The following is a 19,099-nucleotide window of genomic DNA, read 5'->3' as shown; positions in this document are numbered from 1 at the left end:
TGTGTGTGTGTGTGTGTGTGTGTGTGTGTGTGTTGACATTGTCGCGGTCAATGTGTATTATATTCACTTTCCAGTCTGGTCAAATGCAATTTCAATCTTCTGTGTACACTTACTGTGTAACACTTGTTACATACATTTTTTTTACAATAAAGTACTCTTTGTCTTTGCATTTGGATTGTCAGGCAGGAGACAGTGGTGCACTGGATGAGGGAGGTGACGGAAGCAAAGAAGAAGAGGTTTGTTTTGACTGTGTATGAGTAATAGACTGTTCATTTAACAAAGATAAAAGGTTGATATTTATTGTCCTATGGGGATGATCTTTTTAATACAGCAGTTTCGCAGTTTCAGATGTTGTTGACACGGATGTCATCATTGTTAAACAAGGTGTTGTGTTGTATTGACTGCTCCTGTTGTTCAACACTAATAATCTAGCACATGTCTTTGATACGCATGAACGGCCCTCCGGGTACTTTGCTCTTAAATGTGCGTACGCCCCTTTATGGGGGATATCAAATCATAAAGGGGGTCTCATTAACTTACATATATCGGCTATATCGGCTAGCCTAAATGAACACAGTCCATGCTTCAGCCACGGCTGTTTGGCTATATCATTTGAACAGCCGGCAACACAACACGTTTCCGGCATGTTACGCGTGAACAACGCTAGTCTACAGACCCGTTCAGAGTCAACGTGGTCATGCATGCGTGCACATCGTCGACTCAAACACACCAGAGATATTGGAAGGATATTACGAGAGACACTTTTCAAGGTGGTACTGCACTCTGCACTTAAACTACTCAAACACTCTGCACTCAAACTACATCATCCTACATTGTGCCCCTTTTAAAAAAAACTTGAACAAGAATGTTTGAATTCAGTAGCCTGAAGTGCCAAATGGGGAACTGTTACTCCCTTGTTGTGCGCATTGGTTCATAATTATTAATCATTTTACAGTGCACACTAATAATGAGTACACCAGAGACGTGGGCTGAGGGTAGGCAGGGTAGGCACTGCAAATGGGGAGCAAAAGCAGAGCTTTTTGCTGTGGCGGGAGTATGTCAGCCAATCTCAGCGGCCAAAATGAAAAAAATGTTACAACAACTAGAAGGCAAGACAAGGTTTGCTCAAACTCTAGCCGTGTCGAGAGGAAAACATGTTAACTTAAGGGCCGTACACACACGTCGCTGCTAGTTACTCGCTCAGCGGATGAAGTCAATAGAATGTCTACGTGTTCCAGCGAGTCTCGCTGGCGAGTAGGCGAGGAGAGTACAAGCGATGCGATGTGGGCGGGTTCCGAGATAAACTTATTTTATCTTCGAGCGACGCGAGTTAAGCGAGTAACCAATTGGAATGCAGGATACAGATTATTGACAGGTGACGTTGCCCCTGTGGTGTTCTGACCACCCAACTTCTGCACGCAATCACACTTTGAAGTGTTGAGGAAAATACATCCAATACAGTGTACACCATCAAAGGCTCATATGTATGGTTGTGCACAGCACACGATCAACGTTAAACAGCGTAGGCCTACATTTTGTTTCGTACGGACGTTATTGGCGCGGACAGCGGGAACCATGACAACCAGTAAAAAAATCACACAGAGCGAGTGGCAAGTAGGCGAGTGAGCAAGTAGCGAGTAAATAGCAGCGACGTGTGTGTACGGCCCTTTACTCTTCAGCGTTTTGGATTTACAAAAACAAAATAAAAAGTCAGAGAAATAGCCAGACGGTTCTTAAGCAGGTGACAGGCGATAGCTGAGCAGTTTGCAATCGCTGACGCTGCATTTATATTCAACATCAGATGGGTAGCTCAAGCAGTTTGAATAGGCTACATGGGGACAAAATGTCTGAGGCAACATCATGTCAACCACCCTGGCTTTTAATGGAACTAGCTTGCATGAAAAATGTACTCCGTGATCCTGTTTTAAGGTAAGATGCATTTAATTATTATGCTGTGGGTAGCCTGACCATGTTTGAACAAGAGTTCAAGAGAACAAGTGTCTGTGAACAAGAGTTCAAACATGGTCAGGCATGATCACGTTTGTGTAGCTACCTTTTGGGTGATGCGTGTTGACATTGAAGATTCGTTAGAGCGCTGTGGACATAACTAGACTCACTGGCCGATTCGTACATGTGTTAATGATGACTTGTTAATGTATTTTGGACGCGAGATTGTTTTTTTGATCGTGCCAATGCGACATGACTTCCCTAATGGATTATACACGATGCGCGTGGAAGGTGAGCGCCTGTGTTAGCAAGTTGACGGGCAGATGCATTTTGAAGTCCACGAAAGACACACACAGGGTTCTCATGGTTTTTTGTTTTTTTTTATCGCAAGCAACCCGCCCCCTGTCTGCTTGCCTTCTTGTCTGTGGTTGTTTGATTAACACAAAGCACTTGACAAGCATGTTGGTTCGGTGCTTAATGATTTAAGCATTTTAGGCTGTTATTGAGAGTTTGAGCAGGCGTTGCAAACTAGGCTATTGCATCTGGAAAAAGCCACCAGTTCTGCATAGTGCCCCTCCCTCTGACTCCAGTGTCTTTTTAATAACTCACTTTTCCGACCTTTTAACTTGGATTTCTGTCACGTTTAAAAGGACGCTCATAGAGATCTCTCTTTGCGCTGTGCCCTGCCCACCCCTGCCCTGTGTCACCTGAAATAGGCTGTCTGCATTCTCTTTTTTTATGCATTTTATGCACTGCCCCCCTTTCGTTCAAATTAGTCAGTTCTTTTCAGATCTAGTACTTTCCTGCTATAGACTGGTGACTTCCTGCAGTTCCGAAATCATTTTCAAAATCGCCTCACAAGCGTGTGTGTGTTTAACATTTCATATCTGCATGAAAGGGGGTGCTATTTGTTAAAAAAAATGTTAGGCTTTCGTAAAACTTTTTTAAAATTTTTTTATATATATATGATTTTTATACATATATGATTTGGTTAAAATGCAGGAAATTGCATCTAAGAAATCCGAAATTCTCTGGGGGAGGAATCCCAGACCTCCCGTTGAAAAAAGGGATTCAGTGACTTACTGCTTACCCTACCATACCCCTGACCGCACGTCACTGGAGTACACCAATTTTGAAAAGTAGCGCATCTTATCTTTGGTAATTCCATGAATCGTGAATTAATCGAATTGTAGGTAATGTATTGAGATGTGTATCGTATCACTTTGCTGTTGAAGACATCCCTAGACATAGTTGTGCGACTAGTACTGTCCCATATCAGGCATCTGCGAATCAAGCTGAAAAACCCAAGGTTCACAGTCACTCAATTCCCATTTATTTTTTGTTTAATCGACATCTACCACACTTGTACGAAATTCCGAATTGAAATTCAAAGTAATGAATTGGAATGTACAGTAATGCCATAATATGAACACTAGGTGGTGGTGTTCTATGTACTCTCAATGGCCCTCATTTATCAAAGCAGTGTACGACGAGAATCATACGTACGTCGTGCGTACATTCTTTTTCTACGACCAGTTGGTATTTATCAAATCTCATCGTAAGCGCAGGAAAGATGAAATCCTACGACTGCTCTCAGACGGTGTACGCCGTTTTCAAGTTGGACTTGAGATGACTATGATCACCAACTTAAGCAGCAGTTGTAGCGCAACAACTCATTATCATAAATATGTGGCCTACATAATTACAAAATGTTTTTACATTGTATATTTTGGCTATAAGCCAACGTCTACCTGTTTGAATTGGTGCACTCTTCCTGGGAGCGCTGCGTTAATTTGGCATAGGAACAAGATACTTCTAATTTGTGATTTGACGTGATGTGTGAATATTTGTGCAATATAGGCCTACAGCCGCGTATTGGAATGTGCCTTCAGTCGTGGGATCAATGACCGACGTCCCTTCTTTTTAACAGCTGGGAGTTCATGCGCACATCAATCAATAGCCTATTGACAGTAGCCTAATAATATCCCGGTTGAGTTTATTATTAGACGTTTGATCGCACACAACTACTATCCGAATATAGGCTACACCTGACACGTGTATGTCCGATAACATTTTATAGTCGTTCACTCCATAGGTGGTAAAAGGGCTATCCGGTCGAAGGACTGGAGCGGTGGAGAGAAGCAGGGCGCACATGAGCGCGAGAAGGACAGCGCACTGGACATGTACAACTCTCCTTCTCCAACCAATTGTTTGGGCACTGTTTGTTGGGCAGTTTCACGTAGGACCCTTTTCTTGACCTTGTTTACAAAATATCATCATATTTAATTTTCATATATTTAAATATTTAAATAATATCCATTAAAAATATCTTCATTAGGCCTATGTCTACTGTAGTCAATCAAACATTTCATTGTTGGCTAACCATCATTATTTGGAAATCAATCTCTACCCCTTCCATATTGAGAACCGAAACACTGTTGACTACTGCTGTTGATTATTTCCACGTGTTATTTTGTTGTCTACCTCGCGTAAAGCCTAATTTCAAGCTGTCAATCAACCAGAAACGTGGATGTTTTAGCCGGTTTGCGTCTCTCCATGTCGCAAACTTAGGGGTGCGGTCTCCTTCCCGTCAGTTTAGAGAAGGTGTGATTATTCTAATTACGATGTTTTTCAGACGCTGGATTTATCAACAGCCGCTCGCTCTTACGATGAGATTGGAGAGGTACACATGTTCAGTAAATCTCACGTGAGCCTCGTCGTACGACGAGATCTGCGCTCATTTCTGCGATGGTTTCTACGCAAGTTTGATAAATGAGGGCCAATGGGTGGTGTAGATGAAATTCAAAGAAATTCAAGGTAATGAGAAAATGGAAACACTAGATGGTGCTGTATATTTATCAGCATGTGTCTATTCCCGGCACCTGTTGGGCTGCTTCCATCACCACCTAGTGTTATGCCATTACTTTGAATTTCAATTCAGAATTTCGTACAAGCCTGACATCTACTGGTGATGGACATTTCCATACACTTCAATCAGTACACTCAGCATGGCGGACAGCTAGAGCTGAGGACAGCTACAACTGAGCCTCATTAGTGTAATTATCTCAAGATTCAAGATTCAAGATTCAAGATTTGTTTATTACGTCTTATTATAGGTTTGCAGCCTATAAAGAGTAAAAATTGTTGTGTTTTTGGGTCCTCAAAAAAGATTTTAAAAGAAAAAAGAGGGAGGGGGGGGATGGAAAAAGTGCAAAGAAAGTGCCTTGTTGTCATGAGCATGAATTCAGTGATCTAACTGCTTGATGGAGGAAACTACTTTTGAGTCTGGTAGTGTGAGATTTCAGGCTTCTATACCGTTTCCCAGATGCTAATATAGAAAACAGTTCATAGTTGGGATAGCTAGGATCAGCCAAGATTTTTTTTGCCTTCCTGATGCTCCTTCCCTCGAATAGCCCCAGTATGGAGGTTAAGTCACGGCCGCATATTTTCTGAGCTGTACGCACAACCGTCTGATGAGCTCTCCTGTTGGATTAAGAGCAGTTCCCATACCATGCAATAATGGTCCCCATCAGAATGATCTCAATGGTGCCTCTGTAAAATGACCTCAGGATCTTGGGTCTCATACCAAACTTTCTCAATCGTCTGAGGTGGTACAGATGTTGCTGGCTTTTTTTTTGCGATGCGCTGTGTGTGACTGTCCCAGGTGAGGAATTCTGAGATGGTAAAGCCAAGGAACTTAAAGTCTCTCACCCTCTCCACTGTCTCACCATTGATGTTAATGGTTTCAAACTGGTGTTCTTTCCTCCTGAAGTCAACTATTAATTCCTTTGTCTTGGACACATTCAGAGACAAGTTGTTTCCTCTACGCCACTCCATGAGGTTGTTTATTTCTTTTCTGTAGGCTGTTTCATCATTGTTTGTGATTAAACCGATAACAGTGGTATCATCTGCAAAGTTGATGATGGTGTTGGTGTTGTGTATAGCCACACAGTCATGCGTGTATAGAGAGTAGAGGAGAGGGCTCAGAACGCAACCTTGCGGAGCTCCCGTGCTGATGGTGAAGGAGGATGATGTGATGGAGCCAATTCTCACCACGTGTTTCCGTGCTGAGAGGAAGTATAGTATCCAGCTGCAAAGGCCACTGTGTATTCCTAGACTCCGGAGTTTGCCGTCGAGTATGCTGGGGACAATGGTGTTAAAGGTTGAGCTATAGTCCACAAACAGCATCCTTACATAGGTGTCTTTTTTCTCCAGGTGTGTTAGGGAGGTGTGCAGTGCGCTGGTGATGGCATCATCAGTTGATCTGTTCTATCTGTAGGCAAACTGGTGACAGTCAAGCGAAGGTGGAACCATTTCGCAGATGATGTTCTTCACAAGCCTTTCAAAACATTTACTCACGATGGGGGTGAGGGCAACAGGTCGCCAGTAGGGCTGTAACGATACACTCAACTCACGATTCGGTTCGTGTTACGTGTTTTGACCTACGGTACGATACACCCCACGATTTCTAACTTTCCAACATTATAAAATAAATTCATCAATAAAAACTGATAGTTTGTAGGTAGAATAGGTTACAAGAGGCTTGGAAGCACTATCACTTCACGTCATGTGGTTATTTTCTGGACTGGTGGGTAACGAAGCGTTTAAAGGCGTATCACGATACTGCCTCTTAGTATCGCGATACAGCATCATGACTCTATGTATCACGATTTCTCGGTTCGATACAATATCGTTACAGCCCTAGTCGCCAGTCGTTCAAGCTGGTGATTTGGTTTTTTTTTTAGGCTCTGGAACAATGATAGGTGATTTAAAGCTGCTTGGCATCACACACATGGACAGGGAGAAGTTGCTCTGCCTGTTCTCTCAGCCAGTTGCTCTGAACACACCTTGATTACACGGCCTGGAATCCCATCAGGTCCTGCAGCTTTTTGAATGTTAACAAAGTGAAGAAACCCTCTGCATACAATTACAAATTTACTTGTAGACTACCGTCACATGTTCTACACCAGTGGTTCTCAACCGTTTTTGCCCAAACGCCCCTCTGACCTCCCCCTACACCTGTCAGAAGACGTGTTCCTTCCCAGAGCAATGGAAAGCACAGACCATGTGCAGCCCACATCACACGCCAGTCATAACTTTGCAGACATTAAATAAGCAAACTATTTATCTTGTTAAAGGACCGATTGAGGAAGGCTGGGGTGCAAAAGCGGAAAATTATTTAATATCCTGCCTTGCCGTCTATATTGTTAAATGACACTCTTTTTAATTGCGGAAAATGGCCCTGCCTAATTAATATTGCAATTGCTGTTTAAAATACAACAAAAGCTACAAATGTGCACGTGAACAAGCTGATACTTCTCTGCAAGGACTTGCCTTGCCTTGTGCAAAGTCGCGCTTCCACAGGACACACCTGAGAACAAGTAAAACGTGTCTCAAATTTGTGCACTTTGGGCACTATGTTTCAGAGCGTAGCGCACACTCACTGCGCTGAAATGTAGTGCAAGGATGTTTACGAGCTCGCTGGCAATAAACTTTCGTGAGGCTCCGTGCATAGCGGACAACAACGTCACTTTGTGCCAGCCCCTCTCGCACTGCACTGAAATGCACACAAAATAAACAAACATCGCATAGTCTTAACAAAGGCTGGCGCGGTTTTACCTTCTTATTCTGTTACATTTTATGTGTTTCAAATTCCAAAATCGTTCTGTAGTTGTTTCAACACACTTTAAAAGAAAAAAAAAACTATCGCCCCCTCCCCTTCCGTGGCCATGTTGCCAGTGCTCCCAAAGGCTCTCGACCACCCCCAGGGGGACGCTGGTGCCCACGTTGAGAAACACTATTCTATACCGTGAAGTAATTGGTGGGTTTGTGATTATTTTACAGATATCACATATAAGAATAAACCAAAATCAAAAGTGTGAAATTAATGAGCAGAGGTGCATTTCCCAATATACCCCTTTACTGTTTGCAAACAGATGTGACGTCATCAGGCTGTGTGCGCATTGTTGGAGCAGAATTGACCATGTACCACACGTTTGCAAAGAAACTAGCCAGGCGGGTTTTTTTCCGAAATAAGAAAATGGATGGCCACGATAACTTCAGATATGAGGTGGGAGCCACAGACACAAGCATTCCCGATGGCGTCCCCTGTCCAGTTGGTATTAACACATTCAATACCAGACGTTTTTTGGAATTTTAGCTGTAGACTCCGAGCCAATTTCATCATTTTTTGTCATTTTTTGAACAGCCACCGAATATTTTGTCTTAAAGGGACACTGTGCAGGAAATGGTCAAACAAGGTACTGCAACTATGCTACTCATTGAAACTGGGCTGCCTATTGCCAAATTTGATATTTACATGAAAGTTTACTCAGTAATAAACAAATATTTTCTAGTATGGCCCAAGTACAGTCATTTTTGCAGCTAAAAATGTCTATTTCTGGAAATTCAAAATGGTGGGCCATGGAGAGGATCCCCCTTTTCATGTATGAAAAGTGCAATTTTCTCAGTCATAATGAATATTTTGAATTTGATGGTGGTGGTAAGTATTCATGAAAAAGGTAACTTAAGTGAATGGGTAGCATGAATTCTGGAAATAAACAACTAAACACAACTAAACACAGTGCATCTTTAAGTGATAGCACCTAGTCACAGGTGTAACTTGTCAGGACTCTTAAGCGATTGACAATATTTTATGAAATATTAAAATATAAACATTTGTACAGTATTAGACCACCTCCCCGTAATAAAACACAGAGCAAACTGCATTAACTACATTCAGCGTCAGCATTACATTTCATGTCTCTTTTGTACAGTGGTGGGACACAAACAGACAAGAACATTCTCTTCTACTGTTCAAGGGGAACAATGAAGGCATGGGGCCGACCACATAGACTCAATAGGTGCCCTTTGACACAATAGGACCCCCCAACACACTGTGTCAACCTTTGGTATAAAACAGACCCATGCCCACAGCCCTACAGCCAGGCTCACATCACAACAACAACCGCAACCATGCAGGGCAAGGTAAGGCAAATGTTAACTGCCAAAAGGAAAACCGTGAAAAATATTTTGTCGTAGGGGAAATGTGTTTTATATATATATTCTTTAGAAATGAACTTTCAATCTAAAATATCTACAACACTGCATAAAGCTTGATCTCAAGATGGCATTGCATCTAGTATCGCCACGCCAGAATCGTAAACAAGCTTCTGTTTGCCAAATGGTATGGTTTGCTGACCCTCCCCCTTCCATGATTGGTTCCAAAACTCCTGTCAGACAGAATGCCTGAGATCTTACTGTCCAGGAATAGAACGAAAAAAAACTTTTTTTTGTTTCAGGTGACCTTCTACGAGGAGAGGAACTTCGGTGGCCGCTCCTGGGAGTGCATGGGAGATTATGCTGACTTCTCCTCCCAGCTCAGCCGCTGTGGCTCCTTCAGGGTGCACAATGGTTGCTGGATGATGTACGACCAGCCCAACTACATGGGAAACCAGTACTTCATGAGGAGGGGCGAGTACCCTGACTACATGAGCATGTGGGGCTGGAACAACTCTATCAGATCCTGTCGCTACATCCCCATGGTAATCTTTAAACAATACCTGTACTTTAAGCTGATTTTTTTGCATATTTTTTATTCTTTGTATGATACTGAAACTAATCTAAATGTTTGTAAATGTCCTTTACAGTACAGAGGAAACTACAGAATGAGGATCTACGAGAGGGAGAACTTTGGTGGTCAGATGCACGAGATGATGGATGACTGTGACAGCATCATGGATCGTTATCGTATGAACCACTGCATGTCTTGCCATGTGATGGATGGGCACTGGCTCATGTATGAGCAGCCCCAGTACAGAGGAAGAATGTGGTACTTCCCCCCTGGAGAGTACAGAAACTGGAGGAACTTCGGAAACCCCAACATGAGATTCATGAGCATGAGGCGTATCATGGATTCCTGGTACAACTAAAGGGTCTCATTTGTTGAAATGTTCTAAGCACAACGATAATAAATCATTACCTCTATTTCTTTAAAACTGTTTCATACTCTTTTTTCTACTTTCTTCCACTCTTGAACAATACTCCCTGTTCATGTTAACATGCATCACAGATAACGATTCTGAATTACACAAAAAGCACTGACTGTTTTAGGTATTTGGGAATCTTACAGGAATCATTTTCTTCACATGAATTACTCATTACATTTTCATGACACCGGATGGGCATGAGCAGTTTACGTATGCTGCTTCGTTGTTACATGTGTAATGTAAACAGTATGTTGTTCCCTAGCAAATCATTTATTTATTGTCTGCTACCTTGGCAATGCACGAGGCCTGAACGCCAAAAAGACTGACTACACCTACCTTGGCATTACTTACCTTGAAGAGCATCACAGTCAGAGCATTAACTCTATCATTCTTCTTATTACACCTAAGTTTTGTGGATTCATAATGAGTAATTACTTACCACATCGCCAGGGGTGTACTGGTATGGTTGAGCAAGTTACAGAAAGCTTTCATACATCTGAATCTTTTTGTTGTTCGTTGAAGGTCTTCATAGTTTGTAGAACCTTCCACAAGTTTGAACCTACCTACCTCAGTTAAGACAACTTACCTGACATTCACGCTCGTGCTACACTCTGTCATCTTGTGCAGCAAACTGATAATGACCTGAAGATGGCTTCACATTTGTCTCTTCAGGTTCCCTGGTTTGTAAGTGGAGTCATCCAATGCCTCAAGTCACAATGTCAGTGAGCAGATAGCAGGCAAGCACAGCAGCCTCACCCGAATTTCATGCAATGACATCCAACAAGTTCCATTTTGAAGCAAAGCTGGTTATAAAACTCCATAGAAAATAGTGCTGTATATGTTGTGACTGCCCATGCCACTGGAGTATTTGTTAACAAGTTAACATTTCTGAGTTGACAGCATGAACTCTGGAAATGAACAACTAAAAATATTACACAGTGCACCTTTAAAATGCAAACGTTGTACTTACCACAAACTGCAGGGTCACACAAGAAGACTACCATGCTCCAAATAATATTACAACATGGCACCTTTCAGTGTTGTAATTCAGAGCAATTACAGCATATGCTTTTATTGGTTACATACCGCCATTCCGACATTGACATTGGCATTGTAAAACTGATTCAGTATCTCAAATGGTGTTGTGCACTTTGGGAAAGGGAAAGGAAATGAAGATTGTAGAGTCTATTCCTCACCTGACAAGTGAAGTGTTTTCCGTAGGCAAGGGGAAACGAACAGAGACATCGTGAATTGACCGTTTATCTATGAAAAGTCTGGGCAGCAGCGCAAAGGCCGAAAGCATTGTGCATCTGCCATGTCAAGATTGCCAAAACGTCGGCTCAGACCGAAAGTTAGGGACAGTAAAGATTAGATATATATGCATGTACTGTATATGCCAGAAAACGCTGCCACAACTTGCTTATCATTTCAGCTATTGTCATTATCCTCGTAACATTCACTCAGCACCACGAATTGCACCCATCCTGCAGTGCAATAAACCTACATGGCTGAAGTCGCGTGTGTGATAAGGGGTGGGGTCAGGTGGGGTATGTGAGGCGAATTTGAAAGGGATGCACCGGAATAACGCAATGTTTTAACCATTTTCGAGTGGAATTGGCAGACAAGAAATGCACAATTATAGCCAGGGTGTGTGTTGACGTTCTTACTGAATATGCATCTGTTTTCTTAATAGTGCAGACACGGGGCAAGGGAGAATCTTCCTCCCAATAGGTCTATTAACACAGTTTGTATCAGCTTCAAACATGGATTGAAACGCTTAAACAGTTGACCGGTTGCGTGTGTGTGTGTGTGTGTGTGTGTGTGTGTGTGTGTGTGTGTGTGTGTGTGTGTGTGTGTGTGTGTGTGTGTCTGACAGAATGAGAGAGAGAGAGAGAGAGAGAGAGAGAGAGAGAGAGAGAGAGAGAGAGAGAGAGAGAGAGAGTGTGTCTGCGCAATGCTGAGATATTTCCAAGCATGGCAATGTTTTCCCAAGCCTGTCGCGTGCATAGATGTTACATGTCACTATTGCATTCGTGTTGCTTTATTGTGTATCAAATGTTGCTTTAGTAGGCCTATGGCAAAAACGCATGATACATTGATTAGGCTATATGAGGCAGCAACTGTTTTTTCTCTGACAGAAACCAGAATGTTTTGTCGCGTTGGGACATTTCAAATTAAGCGCTGCATAACCTTGCTCCATGGGGACATTCTGCTCAACACCCATGCACAGCTCCCGCTAAAAGGGAATGTGCATCAAGTGTGAAGATACAGGACGTTTTCCTTTCTCAACAATTAGGCTGGGCCCTACCATTAACCCTCTGTCTATCTGGTTTCAATGGCACCTCTTACAACATGTGTTTTTTTAGACCAATGGAAAAATGAACCAGGCAGCCAGTGTTGCGTAATATCTGTCAGGTGGAGCGTCAGGCATCCAGAACTGAAAGGAATGTATTGAGTAATCAGATTGGAAATAATCGAATATCGGTGACTTCGCTCCCTCAGCCTGTTATAGGTTGGCCTACAGGATATATATTCTCCGTGCTTCACTCGGAGCATGCACAGATTTCAGAACCACGCACATGGACAGCTCCCCATATGAGTAACTGTGTCAGAATGGCGGTATGAAAAAGTACGGAGATGTGTCTGAATGGAGGTATGTCGGAATGGCGGTTGTCCCCCTCTTTTATTGTGCCAGCATATATGGCTATATTGTGAATGGTTTGTGTATTGTGAATGCCACACCCAAGCTAGTTCATGTCACATTTTTCGATTGCCTAAAATGCTTAGGCCCAACAGCTTAGTAAGTGCATTTTCTAAATAGGGCCTACCTGAAATATATGATCCCTGTTAATAAAATAAACTTTCTTACCTTCATGTTGAAAGGACCAGGTACTTTATCACAACAGGACTGCCCCTTCTGGTGTGCATTCACATCTGGAGAGGATCGGCAAGGCATTGGTGGGGCTACATCAAGTTTCACATTCACCTCACATTTTGAAAATTAGTATTTTGAGAGTGTAACGTTGGATTCACGAAATTCCAGCATGAATGGGGCATATCATTTTCCAGTAGTTTCATTTAATTTCTCGTTCTCTCGTTCACACATCCACACACACCGGGTATTCAGTCAGGGAATCTTTTCTAAAGGTATTTATTTCTGATTCAGTAGTTCTGGAGTGATTGGAAGCTACGAAATAAATTGCAGACTCACACACCTGTGCTGAAATAGCACTAACTTTCTTCAGGCAAAAAGACATAATGCAACTTACCCTTAGCTGTCCTCAAAGGGAAAACGCCACTGGCACATGATCGTAGCCTCCGTAAGTGAACTAAATTAATTTCTACTGCACGTTGGTTTTGAAGCGAGTCTTCCAAAAGAGCCATAAGGAAGGCGTCCAAAAGCTTGTCCCTGGCTTGTATTTCTCCTGGCTAGAAAGGTAAAAGAAAATGTCTTCAGGTGAAATGGGCATCTTGATGATAAGTCAGCTTACACTAAACACCGATGTAATAGAACAAATACAGTATCACGACTACTATAATCTAAAGTCTAAAATATTACAGTCAAATGTCACGTCAGCTAACTAACAAGTAGCTTAAACTAACTAGCCTGACAGGCAATACACGTCCTACGACAAGAATGACAACAACAACAAATGAATCCCTGACAGTTGAGCTGTAAGTGAAAGACTTTAGGTTAAGTAATTAAAAGTTTAGCTGCTCGAAATTGAGATTGTAGATCACAGAGACTGCCAAGAAAACAATGCGCGCTCTCTGCTTAGCTGATCTGAGGCGAACGACGAGTGTTCTGTCATTAAATTGCACTTCTAAGCGCGAGCGCTCCTGCCATAGCGACCAGCATAGCGACGTTGTTGAACAGCTGATTCGAACGCGATTGTTGCGTCGCCCGGAACTTTTTCCCTGCCCGGAACAAATTCCCTGTGACAGTACCAGAGAGGAAAGAAGAAGAGAGCGGAAAGTTCCATTGGCTTGCATTGTTACCTCAAGGACGCCGTGAGCGTTCCAAGTCAATACAGAAGTCGTTAGAAGTGCACTTGCATGCCGACGGCAAATGTCACACATCGGCAATCTGACCTCCAATTTGATACCTGAAAACTTTCCCACGAATCTGAAGTTATCAGCTACACAGCCATACCCTTAGTTATGGGTGCATGAAGTTATTCATCTCAACTCACCTGGATATGATATGAAAGAAATTATCTGGTTATGCTCAAATATCGTAACATGGTGTTCAACCATTATAGGCCTAGGCTACATCCCATTAGGATAAGCGGCTCAACTTACCCCGTATCGAAAGGCTCAACTTACCCCGATGCCAAAATAATGTAGGGCCTAAAACTAAAATTATCATAGAAGTGCCAAAAGACTTTAGATAGGCTATCAATATAGGCCTAGTAACTTAGCTTACTAAGTCACATTTCAGATATAAAGAGGCCAGACATTGTTTCAATTTTTGTTTTCTCTAAATCATCCATGTTTTGAAACATGGTATTCACTTAAAGAGCAAAAAAAATATTTTTTCACAAATATCTCTCTTGCCAAATTTGGCACATGCTTCACTTTTTTACAGGTGTTAGAAAAGTATTTCCACCATCTTAGAATGTGATGACATGTTAAAATGTTGGCCTATTCACCATTTTCAAGAAAAAGGGGGTGGCTCGTGGCTCATCTTACCCCGGTCTCCCCTGCAGCCGTAGCCTAAAGCAGTGATGTTTTAAACGAAATACAACTAGTGTAGTCTTTTCTTCTAAGGACAAACATATTCTGCAAGTCCTTCCTAAAATAATAATGTAGGCTACTTTTCGAGGGGGGTGTTTCTGTAGGCCTAGAAGTAATCAGTGATTGAATTTCGTGACTTTCACACGCAAAACCATTGGGTCCTTGCAGGGACGAATCGTTTTGGGCTTAGCTATGGCTTAGCGTTTGCTTTGTCAAATGCTATCATGTGCTGCTGCCTGCTGAAGGAAGAAGGGAATTCTTGACTTGTGTGTGTCAGTGTGAGTTTTATTGAAGGAGAATCCCAACTAAATTTGATTTTTTTTTTTTTTTTAATACATATACTTTTTATTTTATTTTTTAGTTTAAAGGTGTCTTCAGATGTAAATAATGCAAAATAATAACCCAATAAAAGTGGAGAAATTAAATGAAAAGGTTGTCTGGTGAATTGCTGACAAGTAGAAGGAACATTGCTGATTGATAAAGGATAGCTATGAAACACTAGAAAGAACTAATAAGCTGAAAAAAAAAACATATCATATGCATTTATTGGCATGATCCAGGCAAATTGTTTTTGTCATCACCCTTTATGCACGTATTAACCTAAACACCCCACAACGTTCAGCCATTTGTATATTAGAACTATATCTCACTGAGTTCAGCAGAGGATCAGAGGGCAGAAAGTTGATGCACTCTGAATGCTCACTCACTCAAAGCCCACGTGACAATGAGCCAGTTCGCTGATAGATCAAGCGCTGATACAAATTCAGACCAAAACAATATAGAACATGCAAGCTAGGCAATGGGGTCCCATTATAGGCCTACGGCTCAGCTTTTGCTATTGAGTCAGATGTTTTTAAAGCTTAAAACTGCCTGGGTCACAACTTGGATGAGAGCTTTAACTAAAATGTTGCAGCTTTATTGACTCATTTTGGCCTTATTTTGAAATATGTGTCTTGTGCATTGTGAATTACACCTATCTTTTTTATTATCATTATGCATTGGCTAGTTTGTCCTTTTAACATCTTTTTTTATAATTCCCATACTGTTGCTTGATTTTATGTCAGCAAAGGGACAAAGAATTGCATCTAAGTATGACTTGTTTAACACAAAATAATATTACCTTGCCTTAAACAGAAAATACTTTATTTTATAATCAAGCACCATACTCTAGCACCATATATTGCCATTGCTGTTTGTTAGGATAACATCAGATAAATAACAAATACCTTTTGTAATTTGGCAGGAAGGCATTCTTTCTAAAACAGCTGACATATCAACTAAATTGACAAAACAAACAATGTTTTCAGGATATAAAAGGGTTCTCTACTCGTCTGACTGTTTCAGTGGCCTCATTTTAAAACAATGGGAAAGGTAAGGTCTCTCTTTCTCTCCCTCCCTCCCTCTCTCTCTTAGACACACACTCTGTCCGCATTCTCTCTCTCTCTCTCTCTCTCTCTCTCTCTCTCTCTCTCTCTCTCTCTCTCTCTCTCTCTCTCTCTCTCTCTCTCTCTCTCTCTCTCTCTGTGTGTGTGTGTGTATGTGTGTGTGTGTGTGTGTGTGTGTGTGTGTGTGTGTGTGTGTGTGTGTGTGTGTGTGTGTGTGTGTGTGTGTGTGTGTGTGAGAGAGAGAGAGAGAGAGAGAGAGAGAGAGAGAGAGAGAGAGAGAGAGACAGAGACAGAGACAGAGGGAAAGAGCAAGTGAGAGAGAGAGAGGGAATCTGTGTGGGGTGCGCGTGTATGTGACTGTGAGGATCAAAAAGTTCACCCTGGTAAAAAAAAGTGTCTATTCAACCGTAGTGGGATGATACATCCATATCAACAGTAAATAGGGTGACATGCACACCCACACAAGATTTTTTTTTTCAAGATTTTTTCAGTGCTAATTCTCCACTTGAGCGATATGCATAGATACAATGCTACATTATTGTATGGCAGTTTATTCACCTCTTCCTACACCAGTACCATAGTTAACACACTTTTCTCTACATCACTCTGCCACTTAGTCAAAGCATCAAAGTCTCATGATGCCTTCCATTCCACCAGAGAAAGACAGTAGTAGTCTTTGAAAATACCTCATTACCATAGCACTACTACACTGTTACGACATCACACGGAGCCTTTATTGATAAATTACGACTTGGCCATCGGCAGTCTGGTAACAGCAAATTCATAACAGGAGTCATGTCTTGTGTTTTCTGGGCCTTTTGTCCCTTTATTAATTGCAAGGATAATAGAGAGAGGGCAGGAAATTGTCAGGAGATTGAACTGTGGGAGGATCGGGAAAAAAGACTACCCTCCAGCTGGAATCGAACCCTGGTGCAACAGTGCGGTGCCTTAGCCGCACGAACCTCAGCCAAGGCCAGGAGCCATGTCTTCAGAGATGAACACCCTGTTTACATGTGTAATGGGTATCTTTGTAAAGACACAGGTTTTGGCCTCTTGTTTACACATAAATAGGGTTTTAAAATCTCCTCTTGATCTTATCTTAATCTAAATCTAAATCTTATCCATTTTAGGGGGGTAAAATGCACCCGTCACAATGATGTTTTTTTTTTTTCATTTTTATCAACATGCTGTAATTCTAAGTAAATGGATTTTTTTTTTAAAAACACCCATCATTGCGTACACATGTGTAACTAAGGACTGAAATTGTTTTTTTTTCCCAGATCATCTTTTTTGAGGAGAGAAACTTCCAGGGTCGCTCCTATGAGTGCAGCAATAACTGTGCTGAGCTGCACTCTCACTTCACCTGTTGCAACTCCATCCGGGTGGAGAGTGGAAACTGGATGGTGTACGAGCGGCCCAACTTCCAGGGCTACCAGTACTTCCTGCGCAGGGGTGAATACACTGATTATCAACGCTGGATGGGCTTCAACGACTGCATCAGGTCCTGCCACATAATCCCCCAAGTGAGCTATGTTTTTGCATCTAAGAATGTTTTACAGAGTCGACACAAGTCATGTAATAATGCTTTGTGATCAGGTTGATGGGTTTCTTTTCATGTTAAAGAGTAACTGCACCCTAGAATGTGATAATTATACTGTTGAGTAAGGCCTAAATAATATTATATTATTGATACTATCCATGTTCATTTCCTCTTTTGTAGTTATTAAAATGACTTTCTGGCACTTGAAAGCCTAAAATTAGCTCTTTGCGCCCTCTACAGCTTGAATTGCGCCACGACATAAGATGACCAGTGACGGCAGCCATGACCCGAAAGTATGGTTAAGCAATATTTATCTGAGAGGTGGGCAAACCTTCTTCCATTACTCACTAATGAAGGGTACTACACTACATGGCAATATTCCTGTTGATGCTACATTCCTCTACATCTTGTACTGAGGCCCTTAGGCTCTCCCTCCTCCGAAAGCCTTCAAGGGGGTGCAGTTACTCTTTAAGGACCCATATCATCACAGAATAAACTACTAAAACCTCTTCAAGATTCCCAAAATCTCTCAGATATCAAGGATGACAGTGTAGGTATGACTGTATGGAAGCATGGTCAACCCATGTCGTTGTTTTACAGTAAGCTTTTGTTAAAATCAACACAGACAGAGTTGTATGAAGTAGAAGTAGAAGTACTCTCACAGATGTAATTATAACACCAATACCATGACATTACAATTTTGAAACCATGTAATATACCACTAGTGTTGTAATTACATCTGTAAGAGTACTTCTACTTCTACTTTATACAACTCTGAACAGAGATAAATTACATATTAACATAATGTATGATGATGAAGACATTAACTTCATTTGAAATTTCCCATCAGAGAGACACAATACAAAATGGTCGACAAACTGAATAAATAAATACATATATAATTAATCAATGTCCTTCTCCTCCACTCTGCTTGCACCTGCAGCACATTGGAACCCATAAAATGAGAATCTTCGAGCACTCAGACTTTGGCGGGAAAACGATGGAGCTCACAGACTGCTGTCCGTCACTGTATGATTATCTCCACAACAACAACATAAACTCATGCCAAGTCATGGAAGGCTACTGGGTCTTTTATGAGCATCCCAACTACAAGGGCCGTCAGTATCTGCTGAGACCTGGCGAGTACAGGAGATCTAGTGAGTGGGGTGCGGTGAACACAGGAACAGGGTCCATTAGACGTATTACCTACTCTAATTAGATGGAGAAATAAAATATGGGGACATGTATGTCAATTATTGTTGTGCCTGTTTTGTCATTGTGAAAGGACAATTCAAGTACACCTCACTAGAGAGTGAACTTGAGAGTGAGTATTCGGTTAAATTCAAAACGGAATATATTTGACGTTGTTTTTTTCTTCGCAAAATCATCAAAATACACACCATAAATGAATTCAATGAATGTCTGGACATGAACATGAAGTACAGACAAACATATACAGTATACAAAGTAGCTGCTCATACACAATCCTGATGATACCTATC

General features: G+C 41.7%; 3 protein-coding genes across 3 annotated transcripts in view; 2 read left to right on the top strand and 1 right to left on the bottom strand.

The window, feature by feature from the left end:
- LOC134461304 (gamma-crystallin S-1-like) overlaps positions 1-13,289 on the bottom strand; it is a 383,074-nt gene extending 369,785 nt beyond the window's left edge. Inside the window, exons 1-2 of the mRNA XM_063214134.1 lie at positions 13,205-13,289; positions 12,805-12,869 (exon numbers count right to left, since the gene is read on the bottom strand). Of these exons, the coding sequence (XP_063070204.1) occupies positions 12,805-12,810 (6 nt within the window). The 5' untranslated portion in view covers positions 12,811-12,869; positions 13,205-13,289. The remainder of the gene's footprint in view (positions 1-12,804; positions 12,870-13,204) is intronic.
- On the top strand, positions 84-9,878 carry LOC134461441 (gamma-crystallin M2-like). Its single transcript, XM_063214372.1, has 3 exons — positions 84-236; positions 9,249-9,491; positions 9,597-9,878. The coding sequence occupies exons 1-3, from the start codon at positions 84-86 to the stop codon at positions 9,876-9,878; spliced, it is 678 nt and encodes a 225-aa protein (XP_063070442.1).
- LOC134461307 (gamma-crystallin S-1-like) lies at positions 13,142-18,856 on the top strand. The gene is made up of 3 exons (XM_063214137.1): positions 13,142-13,255; positions 17,338-17,580; positions 18,541-18,856. The coding sequence occupies exons 1-3, from the start codon at positions 13,241-13,243 to the stop codon at positions 18,814-18,816; spliced, it is 534 nt and encodes a 177-aa protein (XP_063070207.1). The 5' UTR covers positions 13,142-13,240; the 3' UTR covers positions 18,817-18,856.
- The last annotated feature ends 243 nt before the right edge of the window (positions 18,857-19,099 follow it).

This window comes from Engraulis encrasicolus, chromosome 13, assembly GCF_034702125.1.
Source record: "Engraulis encrasicolus isolate BLACKSEA-1 chromosome 13, IST_EnEncr_1.0, whole genome shotgun sequence".
Taxonomy (NCBI): domain Eukaryota; kingdom Metazoa; phylum Chordata; class Actinopteri; order Clupeiformes; family Engraulidae; genus Engraulis; species Engraulis encrasicolus.
This window is presented reverse-complemented; position numbering and strand designations above follow the sequence as displayed.

Excerpts from the sequence above, each read along its gene's own strand:
- LOC134461307 (XM_063214137.1), top strand. Across the intron at positions 17,581-18,540 it reads CCTGCCACATAATCCCCCAA|CACATTGGAACCCATAAAAT; the intron begins GTGAGCTATGTT and ends TTGCACCTGCAG.
- LOC134461441 (XM_063214372.1), top strand. The coding sequence starts at position 84 with ATGCAATTTCAATCTTCTGTGTACACTTACTGTGTAACACTTGTTACA. Across the intron at positions 237-9,248 it reads ACGGAAGCAAAGAAGAAGAG|GTGACCTTCTACGAGGAGAG; the intron begins GTTTGTTTTGAC and ends TTTTTGTTTCAG. Across the intron at positions 9,492-9,596 it reads CCTGTCGCTACATCCCCATG|TACAGAGGAAACTACAGAAT; the intron begins GTAATCTTTAAA and ends TGTCCTTTACAG.